At 43.8% G+C, this 15,301-nt stretch overlaps 1 protein-coding gene across 9 annotated transcripts in view; it reads left to right on the top strand.

Moving 5' to 3' along the window:
- LOC102794246 (R3H domain-containing protein 1) overlaps nucleotides 1-15,301 on the top strand; it is a 52,598-nt gene that overhangs the window by 17,480 nt on the left and 19,817 nt on the right. For 8 of the 9 annotated variants that reach the window (XR_015717211.1, XR_015717210.1, XM_087836495.1 and 5 more), the window contains exons 4-14: nucleotides 2,784-2,801; nucleotides 3,367-3,456; nucleotides 8,027-8,150; nucleotides 9,243-9,321; nucleotides 10,516-10,575; nucleotides 10,837-10,977; nucleotides 12,145-12,253; nucleotides 12,433-12,528; nucleotides 12,933-12,958; nucleotides 13,277-13,330; nucleotides 13,962-14,194. Coding sequence is in view for 7 of the 9 variants with exons in the window: in XM_087836495.1 (XP_087692621.1) it covers nucleotides 2,784-2,801; nucleotides 3,367-3,456; nucleotides 8,027-8,150; nucleotides 9,243-9,321; nucleotides 10,516-10,575; nucleotides 10,837-10,977; nucleotides 12,145-12,253; nucleotides 12,433-12,528; nucleotides 12,933-12,958; nucleotides 13,277-13,330; nucleotides 13,962-14,194 (1,030 nt within the window). In the remaining 2 variants the exon portion in view is untranslated. The remainder of the gene's footprint in view (nucleotides 1-2,783; nucleotides 2,802-3,366; nucleotides 3,457-8,026; nucleotides 8,151-9,242; nucleotides 9,322-10,515; nucleotides 10,576-10,836; nucleotides 10,978-12,144; nucleotides 12,254-12,432; nucleotides 12,529-12,932; nucleotides 12,959-13,276; nucleotides 13,331-13,961; nucleotides 14,195-15,301) is intronic. The other variant, XM_087836494.1, reaches the window with a different exon arrangement.

The raw sequence follows: 15,301 nt of genomic DNA, 5'->3' as shown, positions 1-15,301 counted from the left end.
TTAAATGCCTGAAATGTTCATTGTGAGAGGAACGGGTGGGCGAAGAAATGAGGGGGGCGGCAGCGGTACCTCAAACGAGGCGAGGCGGGGGTGGGTATGGCGGCATCGGGGGGCAGGAATGCGTTCCGACAGAGGTAAAAGAGGGTGACTTTGCCACCATCTGCCTCCAGCTCTCCAGCTCTGTCCTCTGCGGCAGGACAGGTGGCTGGTGGCCGCCCTACTTCTGCTGACTTCAGCCCTTTCCCTCTCTCCCCCCGCTTTCCTTTATCTCCTGGCGGCATTGTTCATTCCCCACCGGCCCCACACCGCTCAATTAGCCGGTGAAGCGGTGCGCTCACGGTCCCTGACCACCCTCCACCCCCGCTACCCTCTCCTCCACATCCATATTACCTGATATAGAAAAGGGGCACGGCAGGTCACAGGCGTTGGAAATAGGCGAACAGCGGCCCTCGAGCTCAGTGAGGGAGGGGATAGGTTGTCCTTTTGATTTTTAGAGGACAGGTGGGAAGGACAGCGTTTGTGTGTGTGTGTGTGTGTGTGTGTGTGTGTGTGTGTGTTGGGATTAGGAAACAGAGGACTGGGCTCTGTTACAATTTACACTGAAATGGCTCCTGCCAGGTCTCCCCCTCCCTACCTTTCCCCTCCTCCGCACTTCCCTTTACGTGCTACTGAGAGACCTTCTGTTTACACACACACACACACACACACACACAGAGCCACCAGTGCGTGAAGCGCAGAGGCACCGAGCTGTCTCACACACTAGTAGGCGGGCGGCCTCTCTCTGCTTTCTGCACCTTACATCCAGCGCCTGCTTTCACATGACAGCTAAATGGAGCAACGAACAAAACTGACCCGAATCCCTCACAGCCAAATGTCTGGCTTTTGTTTTCTGCAGCATCTTGCTAAGAGAGAGAGAGAAAGAGAGAGAGAGAGTGTGTGTGTGTGTGTGTGTGTGTGTGTGTGTGTGTGTAAGGAAGGGGTCCTGCAGTGCAGCCACTTTGGTAGCATATGCTATCCAGAAATTAATTCATTGCTCCCAGTAAATGATTATCTATCCATTATTTATCCAGAGAAAGTCTGTGATTTGGCCAAGGGTTGAGCAGACACTTTAACAATAATGAACACACAATAGTGCAGAATTTGGAGATAACGTATCAAGGTCAGAACTTCAGTGCAACTTTAATTGCAGTCACTAAGCTGATGCAGATTCTCAGATGTGTAGTCAGATGTGACAATTTCAGTCTTTCTGTAGATTGTTCCAGCAAAAAGGAAAAATGAACCAGTCCAAGGACAGAGAGAGAGTGTTTCCCTTAGCATCACATCATATTTGTGATATAGCAAGGCAAACAATATAACGAGTATGGGTACATATTTAAATGTTTTTATTAATTAATAAACAAAAAAGCCAAAGCCTATATTTTGTCACTGAATTGGCTGCAAGGCTGCTGCTTTTGCCGTATGCTCTTCTTTGGACAGACTTCAGCTTCATCAGCTTGGCCGTTCTTCAGCCTTGGTGGTTGGTTAGCCTGGTTTCTGCTTAGATTGGCCCTTAAGCTCGTGTTGGAACGAGGACCACCATCGCCAGCTGCTCTTCAAGTTGTAGTCTGTCCAATTGTGAGACGAGAGACTGGAAAAAGCTGATTGACATCGAGACCAGCAATAATTACAGCCTGGACTATAAAGACTATCACTAATGCTAGACTGTAAAGACTGGAGCTAGCTGGTTTGCAACAACTGAAGTTTCACCATAAGACGGGAATAGTTTGAAAAGTAGATTGATTTTGTTTAGTTCATCCACGATAACAATGTAATCAGCAGCCTCAAACAAAAATAAACTTGGACAGTTATAAATATATCCAGGCCACCCAAGTGAGGGTATGTGCGAGAACCACTGAGATTTATCTTTATGAGCCAATCAGTGGGAGAAACTCGAGCCATGTAGACGCCCACTGAGCAGCAGCATACAAAGAACAGGGGTATAAACCCCCTTTCTGTAACCACTCAATATCCAGCTACTTTAGGTGTTTCCTAATGAGCAGATCACTCTAATCCAATAAAGGTTCAAGAAAAAAGTTGCCTGAGGGATGAAATGGGATTTACTCCTTAAAAAAAAGAAGCAAATTTCATCTTAAACATGAGGTTTTCAGTGTGCATTTTAAACGACACGCTCTGGTCAGTTATCACGCCTAAATATATTATGACCATCCCAACTTCATCCCCTAGCGCAGTTTCAGAAAGATTAGATGCTGTTTGAGAGCAGCATATACTTGTATTTTCTTGCATTTAACACCAGCTTAAGTTCAGTCAAATGAGACCGAACAGCATCAAAGACTGAGTGCAGTAATTCAGGGGTTCATATAGCAGATGATGATGATGGGATGCAGCATTAGATAAAACGATCACACATGCTGTATAAATGGAGTGCTAATATAAAAAAGGAGATTGCTTAACTTGAGATTTTCATTTAATATCTTTTATTTTCGCAGACTTGTGTCAGCACATTTTGTTCCGTGCTCTTTAAGTTTTTTTTTTTTTCTTCAGCCTGCGAACAGACATTAAAAAGACATCATAGAAACTGAAACCTATGAATTGTTTGGAGTTGCTCAAGCTCTAGAAGTGCACCCATGCACAAAATGTAGGCCACTCATATTTAATTCAAATATCATTTGTTACTTTCTTTCCCCACCAAAAAAAGTCTTCCCCCTCCCTTTTTTTTTTTTTTCCAAGCATCTGTGGTTTGTTTGATTTCATTTTCCTTTCCCCCCTCCCCTACCTGTGGACAGCCTGTGAAGTACTCTAAGGTACGGTACTCTCGACATGCATGTTGCGCACGGATGCTCCGACCTGTCTCGTGCACTTGACTTGCGTTGTTTGCTTGGATTGAGATGGAAGTTGTACCCGTGTTACCTGTCACGCAGATGTCTGAAATGACTTTGCTGCAATGTGTTGAGATGCCGTCACATGACTGATAGCAGAGGCTGTGATGTGAATTATGAATGAGAATACGGCTAGTTTGGACGTTTCCTTTGTGCTTGCTGCATTGATGTTTCCTGTAGAAAAATGTGAGAAAGCTTGAGGGGTTTTTTTTCCCTTTGTTTTTTTTTTAAACTTAAGTTCCCTCTGATCAGGTTATTCGAGGAGTTATAAGAAGCTACAATCTTAGCAATGAAAAGCTCAGTCACTCGGGGAAAACTTGTCTGCTGAAATGTGAATTATTGGATCTGTATGACATGCTCGTAAGAATTGTGCTCGTTGGCTGTTTCACTTTGGCTTGTCACTGTGATGTGTGATGAAATTGACACAGGTATGTATGTGCATGGATTTAACTGTGCCCACCTACTTGCACCCCTCTCCTTACCCCCTTAGTCCAACACCAGGCTAAAGCTCGTGCGGAGCCTGGCGGTGTGTGAAGAGTCGTTTCCTTGCCCTATTCCTGAGCCTTCAGCAGCACCCCAGGTAAAGACCTCCATGAAACCAGCGTTTCACATTAGAGGCGTGCCAGTTTGGACCTTATAGTGGCACTACCTGAGTAGTACCACAAACAGTTTGTTCATTTTTATTGTAATTGTAGCTGTTTTTAGATGGCATTTTTCCATGATGAGGTCAAATGAAAACGGTCTCACATGCCCACCCTAGCGCTTACACACTAAGCTAATATTAGCAAGTCAACCTACTTGGTAACAACTAATGGTTCTGCTGACCGTCGTGTCAGAAGGAATTTTGCTTTAATGCTAAATAAGAAACAATGAAGCTGTGCTTTTGCAGAGATGCTAGTCGGTTTCCTCAACTTTGTTTCACGAGCGCATGTGTGTTAGTGAGCCTTTTATAACTGACTGAATGAGTTACAACTAAAGAAAAATGGTTAAAAAGAGGCAGGCGAATTAGTTCATACCATTTTAGCCATTTAGCTCATATCCGTCCACTTAGGTTCACTAATTGCAGCAGGCTAAACCATTTATAGCTGTATGTGAATGAGATTCTCCCACTGCTGCAGCTTATGCTCTTTATCTTCACGCTGATAATGGGAAATAAACTCGCCAGCATGTGAGTGCCTCGTTCTTTCACTGGCATCTGTAGCACTGCTGTGTGTGTGTGTGTGTGGGGGGAAATGGAAGGTGGATAGCGCTACATTAACCCCGGGCCCCTGCAGCAATGGTATCTGTTATCCACAACAGAGCGATCGGATTATGAAGAAAATCACCCAACTCTGTGCTTCAGGATTGTACGCACACATTTATCCGCGCAGGCTGGTTTCATACCTGTCAGCTGTATTTGGTGTAGTAAGTGTGAGACAGTTCATTGCCTTTACACTTAGATTTAGGAGCGTGCATATAGCTGTTGCCCTGTAGAACTGTGGTTGATCAGATCATCATTCTCACCTAGCAAAGGTCTGTTGCCCCAGTAAGTTTAAAAATAAGGCCTCTTTCTGAGATTCACTCATTTTAACTTTAAATATGTCAACTTCCTGTCCTGTCCTGGCACTCGGATCTCTTTTCTGTTGCAAAGTTGTGGCAGCAGTCTTGCCAATTTAGACCTTGTAACATTTACTCATCACTTTGAGGTCAGCACGAGTCTGATTTTGTGCTTTTACATTAACATAAAGGCACTCACAAGATTGCAGCGTGTATGGAGCCCACACACAGTGCTTCAACAAATTCCTCTCATTAGTTTTTCCTCATTCAGTTAAACTACACTTTGGAAAGTTCATTACACTGAAGTCTTCACCATGACTTAAAGAGACTGTTACAGATCAGATTAACAGGGTTCACTAGTAGTGAAAATAATGCTGGTTTTGACAGAGCTTTAAGAGCTCGGGTTAGCTTGTTGCTTTCAGCTGTTTCTGGAAGTCTTTCTTCAGAGCAAAGAGAGTTGAACACATTCCTGACACATGGAGGTAACTTCATTAATAACTCATAACTTGATTCTTCTTGATCCTTTTTGATTTATTCGTTGATCTGTTGACATAAAAGCAACTTTGTCGTCGCATATTGTCATTTAATGTCTATGGCAGTGGTGTCCAAACCCAGGCCTCAAGGGCCGGTGTCCTGCAGGTTTTAGATGCGTCCTTGAGCCATCGCAGATTATTTAAATGGCTAAATGAGCTCCTCAACATGTCTTGAAGTTCTCCAAAGGCCTGGTAATGAACTAATCATTTGATTCAGGTGTGTAGAACCAGGGTGAGCTCTAAAACCTGCAGGACACCGGCCCTCGAGGCCTGGAGTTGGCCAAGCCTGGTCTATGGTCTTTGGTTGCCGCACCACAGCTAGTTGCTTCCTGTGTGGCCCTTTAGGGGTGAGGTGGGTTGATTATACTTCCTGTTATTTTCTGTAACAGGTGGATACTGGATGCTAGTAAACATAAAGCAGGTTTCACAGAAGTCTGTGTTCACCATTCTTCAGGCTGCATAAATGCTCGAGTTCAGACAGTTTTTGCTGTTGTCAGCTCTGCATGATGTCATGGAAAGTGGTTATCCCTAATATGGTCATCTCAGACAGCTCTGCGTGTGAATCACAAAAAAGAACAGGATGAAAACTGAGGGCTTGCACCGAGGCCCCGGTGTAAGGATTAGGAATAAGTACATTATTTTGAACTGTTTGTCTTGTAAACTTATTCTAGTACAGTCCGGTGGTAAAAATACAGTGGTAAATAAGCGTAATAGGCCCTGTTTAAACTTAAAAAGCAACAAACTGTTTTGAAATGTTTTTAGTTTGAGATAAATTTAAGAGAGAAGTTCACCAATCTTGGTTTTATTGATATCCAAAGAGATAATTGGGATAACTTTCCCACGTGTAAGCTATAAATCATAGTATATCTGGAGCCTTATATGAAGATATATAAAGTTTAATTCTAGCATAAGTTATAAGCATACTCTGTTAATAAAGAGCAAAGTGCTCTCTTTAAAGACTGTAAGTCACTGTGAATTCATGTTTCATCAAGCCCAGTTTAATGTAGTCTGATGCCTCAGCCCAGCTTGTTAAGCTACAGGGCCGCCTTGAAAGTGCTGACCTGGGATCAGTTCTTCATTTCAGCCCATTACAATTGAGTAGATGGACCTCTGATGCTTGATTAGCGGCCTTCATCTGACAGCTGTGATTAAATACCTGGCTGCAGCCGTCTGATGAAAACATCACATCATCAAAACAGAAAGCGCGGAGCTCCAGCAGCGAGCCAGCTGCTGCTTTGCTAAATCGACGCTTCTTTTGCGCCGTATCTCCGGGCAAAAGCCCCCTCCCGTCAAACTTTACCCATTACATGCCGCTCTGCACAGCTCCTGGCAGACACACGCTCACACACATTTACACACAGGTGTATCTGTTCCAGGCATTTCAGCCAGTCAGCACCGAGCTCCATAACCAGAGGGCGGTGTTATTCCCACAGCGGTCTCGCATCGTCTGCACTCTCACGATGTCCTGTATTACTGTCATCAATCATGTCGAGGAAATTACAATTTCCACATGTCAGCTACAGAGAGCTGTGGCACGCTCTAATTGAATACTCCTGATATTTCCCCTGCTCCCGTTATTGCCCCCGGAGTCGAGACTCCTTCTGCGACAAACTAACCTAGAGGGGTGAGGTAATGCAATAAGGAGAGAAAGAAGGGGGGAAAACACATTAGTATGAGTGCTGATTCTCAATCAAACTCTTATGATCATCCAATCCAAGCTTGTCCCATTGTTCACAGTTTCACATTACTGTCTCTACTGTCAGGTAGTAACAAAGGCCCGTGTGGATCTGTGGACAGTCCAAGACGTCGCTGCTTTCTGTAGGAAAAACAAAAATCTACGTCTGCCCTTACATTGTTGGCCCGCTTGTCAGCTCCAATCAACGGCCAATATTCGGGGGTGGGGGGTGGGGGCTCTGAATGCACTTTTTTTTCAGGTTTTTTTGTCTCAGAGTGACAGCATGTTCATTATATATTCACAAGACCATCATTTCCACGCTGTTTTCCCTTTATCTCGAGGTAAATGGATGTCAGGAAACAAATGAGGCAGCTCGCAACAGCTGCACATCAGCCAGGCGGCTTCCATGTGATGCCGAGGGTGGCATTAAGCAGCAAACATCAGCGCTTCTCACCGGGAGGGGGGAAAAATGTTTTTGCTTTGACAAACCCACCCAGACGAACACACACACACAGACACGCGCTTGAACTCGCTGTCACTTCCACAGCACACAATCCTAGACTCATTTTCGCTTTTCCCCCAGTCTCGCTCAGGCAATTAGTCAGCCACGTTTCTCATTAGCATATTACACTTTCACATATATTCGGAGCGTCTTAAAACGAAGGCGAACGCGGCGTCTCATTATCTTGCTCCGCAGCTGTTACAGGGATCAAACTTGTGACCTTTCTCGGTTATGAGCTGCTCTCCCAACGCTAGGTCACCCCTCGCTCGCTCTCGTTCATTCATCTCGCTCTCACAGATTCTCTGATGTTAGCTTTCCACAGTTGTGTGTAATCCACTTACAGAGCGTTGGCAGTTCTTCTCCACTGTTCAACTTCCCTTTCAGCCTTGCCTGAAAAGCAAATCAGATACTGCTCTGAATGTGTGTGTGGTGAAGAAGAGTACGACTGAGGTAAACCAAGCCCATGTTAAATAGATTTAAATAAAATAAAATAAAAATCCACACAGTCATTTTAAAGAATTCTTTCAGTTGGAGGGGGATTATAGCTAAAACCTCTTTCTGCTGGATCGTAAGGAAGGAAATGCTGCCTTGTTTAATTTCAGGCTCCAACTCAAGTTCTGTTCAGGTGGTTTAAGAAAAACAAGCTAATCTATCTTAGTTATTTGAAACACCTTTACTTCCAAGTAAACCGGTTTCCATAGCAGAGTGTCTTACAGTGGTCGTCCTATTCTGTAATTAACCCAGAATTAAATGCTTGTGTTTAACGCCCTTTTCTAGATTAAGGTCTCATGTCTGCTCACGGTCACATCTAGCATTTGCGGGGCACTCAGTTTTCCTATTTCTTTTTCCTTGCAAACCACCTGGTTTCACGCAGCTCCTCAGTTATATTTTCCTGTGTGAACAGGATGGGTTCCTACTCCAGCCCTTTGAAAAGGAAGAACGAGCTGCACAAGTCCAAGCCGAGAAAGAAGAAAACTACGACAAGGCGGACAAACCAGAGAAAACGCAGAAAAAAATGCTGTCGAGAGGTGAGAAATGTTTGTTTTTGCCGTTTTGGAAACGAATATCTACGCTTCAGTTACACTTCAAAATGAAGACCTGTCACCGTTTCCATCAACGCTTTAGCTTTTCTTTATATCCTAAACACCTGAGGCCTCGTTTATAAACATTGCTCCAAAAATGTGAGTTTATATATAGAAACAAACTAAAGAAAACACATCAATGTGAAGACGAGCCGTGACAGCACTGTGGTGAGAGTGTCATTGGCAAACTATTGAAATGAAGCCAAATGCGTTAATGATACTTATCACACAATCCGTGTCACTCAGCCAAATTACATTCTTGTAATAATTATATCCTTTACCATGTCACCAGGAATATCCAATCCTCCACCTTTCTTTTTTCTGGCTCTGTGTCCTCCAGTTTGTCCAAAAGCACTTCTCCATTTTAAATGATATCTCATTATAGGCCAATAATTGGCGTGATTCAGTTAATTGCGACAAGCTCAAGGTGTGAAGCAATTATATGGATTCCCACAGGCGCATAAAGGTGTCTGCTTCCCTCTGTGGAGCGACACCACTGATGAGGCAGCCTCCAATTATAGAAACCAGACACCCACTAAGGGGATTGGGCTCCAGCGTCCCCCTCGACTCCCACTCACGAGTCTAATTCTTTTGTTGGTGCACAGGAACATGTTTTTCATTGTCAACTTTGTTACCCGACCACTTCTTCATTTCTTAAATGCTGGCAGTGCTCACAGCTTCATACAAGCTGGCAGCAGATCCCCCCTCCCCCCTATCAGTCCCACTAATAACCAATCAAACGACATCACGTTGAAAGATGTCACCTTCAGTGATGGTTTCCTGTGTCAGGCGTGCACTTTGGCTTTTTAGGTTTTCCCACAAGAATAGGTGACTAATTTGCATATTAATATTACAAATTTCTTTAACTGTCATTAATTTGGGTAGTTGACAGAGTGCATCATTTTAAGTATCTTATTATTCATTGCAAGAAAATTACATTAAAAAATTGAAAATTACACTGTGGTAAAGTTAGTTTGGTTGGATTTGTTAGGCGTTAGCCTCGTTCAGTGAATCGGGGTGTGTGTCTCCTTTTATCAGATTCCAGTCAAGACTATACAGATTCAACTGGGATAGATCTCCATGAGTTCCTGGTCAACAAACTGAAGGGCAACCCCAGGTGAGTTTAGGATACATGAAAAAGTTTATGTTAAATATTGAATGTCAGGGGCTCAAAGACCAGTCGTGGCAAAATGTACAATTTGAAGTGTGATCCTTTCAGTGGTTTTATGTTACGTATGTTTTCACTTGCAGAGATATTATGATATTGGTAGCTTTGTCTGTGCTGGGGATTTCTATCTCGGCAGTGCTAAGTCCAAAATGGAGGAAGCCGTTGTAGCTGTTATTAGTTCGTGTGTCACGCTGACCCGTTTTATGTAACCTCCTCTGCTGCACAGAAGTCATGAGACATGATTCAGTGTTACAAATATACAAGGGTTCAGTAAACATGAGTCCCAAAACAAAATGTTCTGGAGGGAAAAGGCACAAGCAGGAAAAATGAACACAATCTTTAGAGAGCATTTATAAGTGATTTGCGTTAGCATGTACCTTGCTTGCTGAAACAACAGAACGGGCGTCTTTCAAAAGATCAGGAATTGTTTTCTTTTCAGCCACACTGACTGTTGTTCTCTAATTTAATAATAATGGATTGGATTTATATAGCGCTTTTCAAGGCACCCAAAGCGCTTTACAATTCCACTATTCATTCACTCTCGCATTCACACACTGGTGGAGGCAGCTACAGTTGTAGCCACAGCTGCCCTGGGGCAGACTGACAGAAGTGAGGCTGCCATATCACGCCATCGGCCCCTCTGGCCAACACCAGTAGGCGGTAGGGTAAAGTGTCTTGCCCAAGGACACAACGACCAGCACAGAGAGCCCGGGGATCGAACCGGCGACCTTCCGGTTACAGATACGCTTCCCAACCCCCCCTGAGCCACGGTCCCCCCAATTTAAGCAAAGATAGATCGCTTAAATAATTTTGTTCATTGATTTTGAACAAAACAAATTATTAGTTCATGTTTTACTAAACGAAGAGGAAAACTGACTAATTCTGTGTTCTTGAATAATTAATACAGCCGCTGTTTCCCTGCTAGCTACAGTGTTAGCATTTAGCTAAAATTCTTACTGTCTACTTGACTACATCAATAAAATGTAAACATTGTGTAAAGACACACAACTTCAACTTGCTGTGACTCTTTCTGGTGTGACCTGTCCTGTGACAAACATATTAACAGACATGTACAGAGGGATAACCTGAGAAATGGAAAGCTATACTGACTTCTCAGACGGTCTTGTCTGTTTCATTTCCTAGGGATCGAATCATGCTGCTGAAGTTGGAACAGGACATCTTGGATTTCATCAGCAATAATGAGTAAGAAATGAATGAAAAGCACTTCCTGTCCTTACCAAACTCACCAGAGCACCTGGTTCTACTGAGTTAAACACATTTAACCAGAGATGGAGGGCTTTGAGTGTCCCCACAGTGACCTCTGAAGTGCAAAACAGCAAACAAAACAAAAATGACATCTATTCAGGATGCTGAATGCAGCTTTAATCCCCCCACTCATTGAACCTGGCGTTGGGACCTTTTGTGTTAATTGTAATGTTGTAATTTCTTTGTGTTTACCTGTAGAAGTCAAAAGAGAAAGTTCCCACCCATGACGCCCTACCACAGGATGCTGTTACACCGAGTGGCGGCCTACTTCGGCATGGATCACAACGTGGACCCCAGTGGGAAGTCGGTGGTGATCAACAAAACCACCAACACCAGAATGTGAGTGTCCTGGAGGTGTTTGCTATTTGAATTTAAGTTGTTAACTAGAGCTGGGCCATATCATACCGTTCACGGTAATACCGATATAATGTTGGGCAACGATAAGAAAATTAAATATCGCCATAGAATATGGGTAAAACGTGCACACGCAGTGCCTATGTTTACATACGCACATTGCGGCGACGGAGAATGAGAAGGGCGAAAGTGTATCGTTGAATGAAACGGATGAACTAGAATTGGTTTGTAAAAATGCTGCAACTTCAGTGGTGTGGAACTGGTTTAGCTTTCGTCCGTCAGATACACAACAAAGCACTATTTTTGGTAGCGCATGCTAGCGGGCCGTCGGTATTACCGTGTTGTTTGGAAAATACGGCACACTTAAAATCAATCCTTAGATTTTCTGAAAACCGACAGTGCCGCTTATAATCCCGTGTGCCTTATGTATGAACTCTGGTTGTGTTTACTGACCTCGAAACGATTTTATGTACACGGCGCTCGAAAATCTGTCAAATGTTTTAGTACGACTTTGCTAAGCTACGAAGCCGCACCGCTTGATGGATTGTCGGAGCATTACGGCTATATCGTAGGCAGGAGCCTCACGGAGTGATACATACTGTGCTTCAACATAATATTACCGTATTGTGTGTGTATAACCTCTTTTTAAGTTTTGTGGATATTATACATGGTTATGCTGAGGATATGTCGGCCAATTTCCACTGGAAATGCCTTTTGGTTAAACTGTCAGCGAGGAATTTGCATTTGCACTGTTAAATTTTTACATAACACATAAAAAAACAGCTGCTTGTTTAAGTGAAAATACATTGGTGGGGTTTTTTGCACTAATAAAGTTGAAGAGTTGTAAAGCATTTTGTCTAGTGTCAATTGTATTGTCAGTTATATCGTTATTGCAAATTTTCAAATGTATATCATGATAAATATTTTTGGTCATATCGCCCTGCTCTATTGGCAACTAAACGTTAGCGGGATCACTCTTCTACAACATGTGATATTTCTGCACGTTAATTGGTGGCGAATTTCTGCAGCCATAAGCTGTTTCAATCAGTCGAGAGATAAGTTGATTTGCCGCGCTGCTAACATATGTTGCTGTCAGCATCCGCCCGAAATTAAGCTGCCACTAAAACTCTTGCGAATTCCCCCCACCGACAGACCCGATCAGAAATTCTCCGAGCACATCAAGGATGACAGGGCGGACGATTTTCAGAAACGCTACATTCTCAAACGAGACAACTCCAGCTTTGATCGTGAAGACAGCACGGTAGGTGTTTTTTCTTTTTTTCTTTTCTTTTTCTTTCCTCCACCAAGCTGTCACTTTCATTTCTGACATGTTGGTAAGAGTGGGACAATCTGGCGTCCCTGACATAGCTGTTAAAGAAGTGTGTGTGTGCGTGTGTGTGTGTGTGTGTGTGTGTGTGTGTGTCTGTGTGTCCTTGCCAGATTCGAATGCGTTTGAAAGCTGACAAGAGGAGCAAATCGATGGAGGAGAGGGAGGAGGAGTACCAGCGAGCCAGAGAAAGGATATTTGCACATGATGTGAGAACTGTTTGTGTAGGCGGAGTGGGGCGGGGAGGGGTTGAGGGTGGGGGTGTGTGTGTGTGTGGGGGGGGCATGTTGCACAAATCTTTGTGTCGTTTCTATTCATGTGCAAATTCACTAGATTTCTTGCTAACAATTACCACGGCAGGATTTTTGAAATTATAGACGGAGGGGGGGTGCGCTCTGATTTTTCAAGGCCCTCCATCTTTGTGAAGAAGTCAGATTTATTGGTAGACATGCACGCTTTGGAGCCCACAGCGCAATGGCACGTTTTGTTAACACAGTTATTGACAAATTGTTCAATACTACAGAGAATTTTCATAAATATAAAACATCTTTCGGTAGAGATGAGTTGGCTTTTCTTCCACATTATTGACAGTAATTTCCCTCTTCACTCGCAGGGAGATCACTTCATACTGGATAGAAGGTAAGTAGTGAAATGGCATTAATCACATGATCGCTGACGTTCCGCCACATTTCATTAAATAGAAATATTCCCCCAAAAGCCGTGTCTGGCTAACGCGGATGATGAATTGTCAGGTAATTGGCCAAGGTAGGGCTGATTTCATCCTATAAAGGGGAACTGGAGCTCTTCAGAAAAGCCGCTACTTTAACAGAAGTTCAATCACTTTTATAGTATTCCTGTCAGAGCAGCAATTAGAGGCAGCCCTGCCACGTTTTAAAATGGTAGATGGCTCATTTTTGTCAGCGCCTGCTCTCTGAAATGCCTCTCTCCTCCCTTCAGTGCTCAGGATGAAGACGCATGCATGAGCACCCAACAGAGGCGGCAAATGTTCAGGTGGGTCCGCACACACACACACACACCCATCCTCGCACACATACGTCTTTGAGCTCCTTCCAGAGAAAACCCTTTGAGTTGCTGTCTGTCTTAATCGGCTCGCTCAGGAACAGGACTGCTGATGTGAGGATTTGTTTTTGCTGCTGGAAAAAGCTCCTGTTTAACTGGATTTTCTGCCCAGACCTCCTCATGTGGGACAGCCTATTCACACCAACAACCGGCCAATTAAACTGCAAAAACATTTTTTTCCCTTCAAAATGAAAACAGCAGATCTTTTCCTTTTTTTTTCTTTAAGTGATCGTATATTTAGGAGTTTGTGCAGGTTGTTGTTAGGAGTAGACACAGGCTTGCTGGACTGCTCCGATATGTTGTTACAGTCTCCAGTCATCTTGTAACATGTCCAACACCAACAATAGACTCTTTTTTTTTAACTTTTCCAGCTGAAACAATAGTTGATCCTCAATCAGTCAACAAGAAGAATGATTGGGAATCATTTTTGACGGCTCATAAACCATTTTGGGGCAATTTCCAGGGTGAAAAAAATGCCCTTTAAGTACAAGCGTCCTAATTACAGACGTAGAAATAAATGATGATAACATATTTTGAACATTTATGCTTTCTTGCCTTTCAGGTTACGGGCCGGCCAGTCTGGCGCCAGCCGGCAGAGCAGCTCGGAGACAGAAGCGCTGCCGCGACACGGCGAGCCCCGGCCTTGGAGCAGCACCGACAGCTCGGACAGCTCCAACCGACTTGCCCCACGGCCCGCCATCACCAAGGCCAGCAGCTTCAGCGGCATTTCCCCCGTCCTCGTCAGAGGGGATAGCACAGCCAGCAGCAAGAGCACCGGGAGGCTCTCGAAAACAGGCAAGAGGCAGCCGAGCAGCGCGGTGTTCAGATGATGTCCAGTACTGATAGACACTGTGGACACAGATATTTCCTAACAATTCACAGTATGGTGTTCACACCATTAATTATTTCTTAACAATTTGGGCAGTTACCACCACTGATATTAAGAAATCATCATTATAAAAATAGTTTCAGCTATTCTTAACCTTTTAGTTAGTGCAGAATTAACTATAAATATTACTTTTTTTTTACAGTAGGAGTCATAACAGCTGATATCAGCCGACATATTGGTGCAGACCGTCCTCACTTGGCTTGAAATGGAACGACGGTGCAGTCTGAACGTAAAACGCTTGAATGAAGAGCAGCTCTCATTATTCTGTTATCGACAGACTGTTAATGAACTGATTTTTGAGGAGGGACATTCAATCAGATGTAGATTTTTATGTGATTGATGGCTTTTGTTCTAAATGAAACTAATGGGGGATTTGTCTCATTAGCGAGCGAGCATCTAATTTATTCATGCAGTCGTGCAGACGAAGGAGAGGAAACTCTGTCACAGCATGAGGAGGAACGATTCACTAATTAGATGGTAAATGAGAAACAGAAATAAGAAAGTAGCAGAAGAGCTTCAAGCAAAATGCTCGCTTTTTTTTGGGTGGGAGGGGAGCCTGAGCTCTGATCAGAAGGAATGTTTGTCGTCCCGCCGCGGTCGATAAAAGTCTGCGGGGCGAGCGCAGCCGGACAGCTGTCAAAACTAATTACCGCACATCAACCTGGTGATGGAGGAGGTTCTTTAAATGTGGTGCAGCAGCAGAGGAAAAGCGAACAGTGAGGAGTTACTGCATAATGTATAAGTGTAAGCACAGGGAAGTGTCAGTGCCGTGTCACCGAGATGAAGTTCAGGCTGCTCCTCAACCGCAAGTGCTTACTCCACAGTACGATCCATTTGTAACCCGATTGGCTGCGATGAGATGTTCTGCATTACAGGCTTGTCTTCTTTATCTCAGTAACAAGCAGCAGTCCTTGGGCGACCTCTGCTCTCCATTTTGTTCTTGCTTCTTTTCCCCCCAGTTTTCCTTAAATCGTGTGATTTTTCACAGTCGAGGAGACTTTTTTGCCTGTGCT

This window comes from Neolamprologus brichardi, chromosome 23 (assembly GCF_056152115.1).
Source record: "Neolamprologus brichardi isolate AB-2024 chromosome 23, ASM5615211v1, whole genome shotgun sequence".
Classification (NCBI taxonomy): domain Eukaryota; kingdom Metazoa; phylum Chordata; class Actinopteri; order Cichliformes; family Cichlidae; genus Neolamprologus; species Neolamprologus brichardi.
The sequence above is the reverse complement of the archived record's forward strand: the minus strand, read 5'-3'. Positions and strand labels throughout refer to the sequence as shown.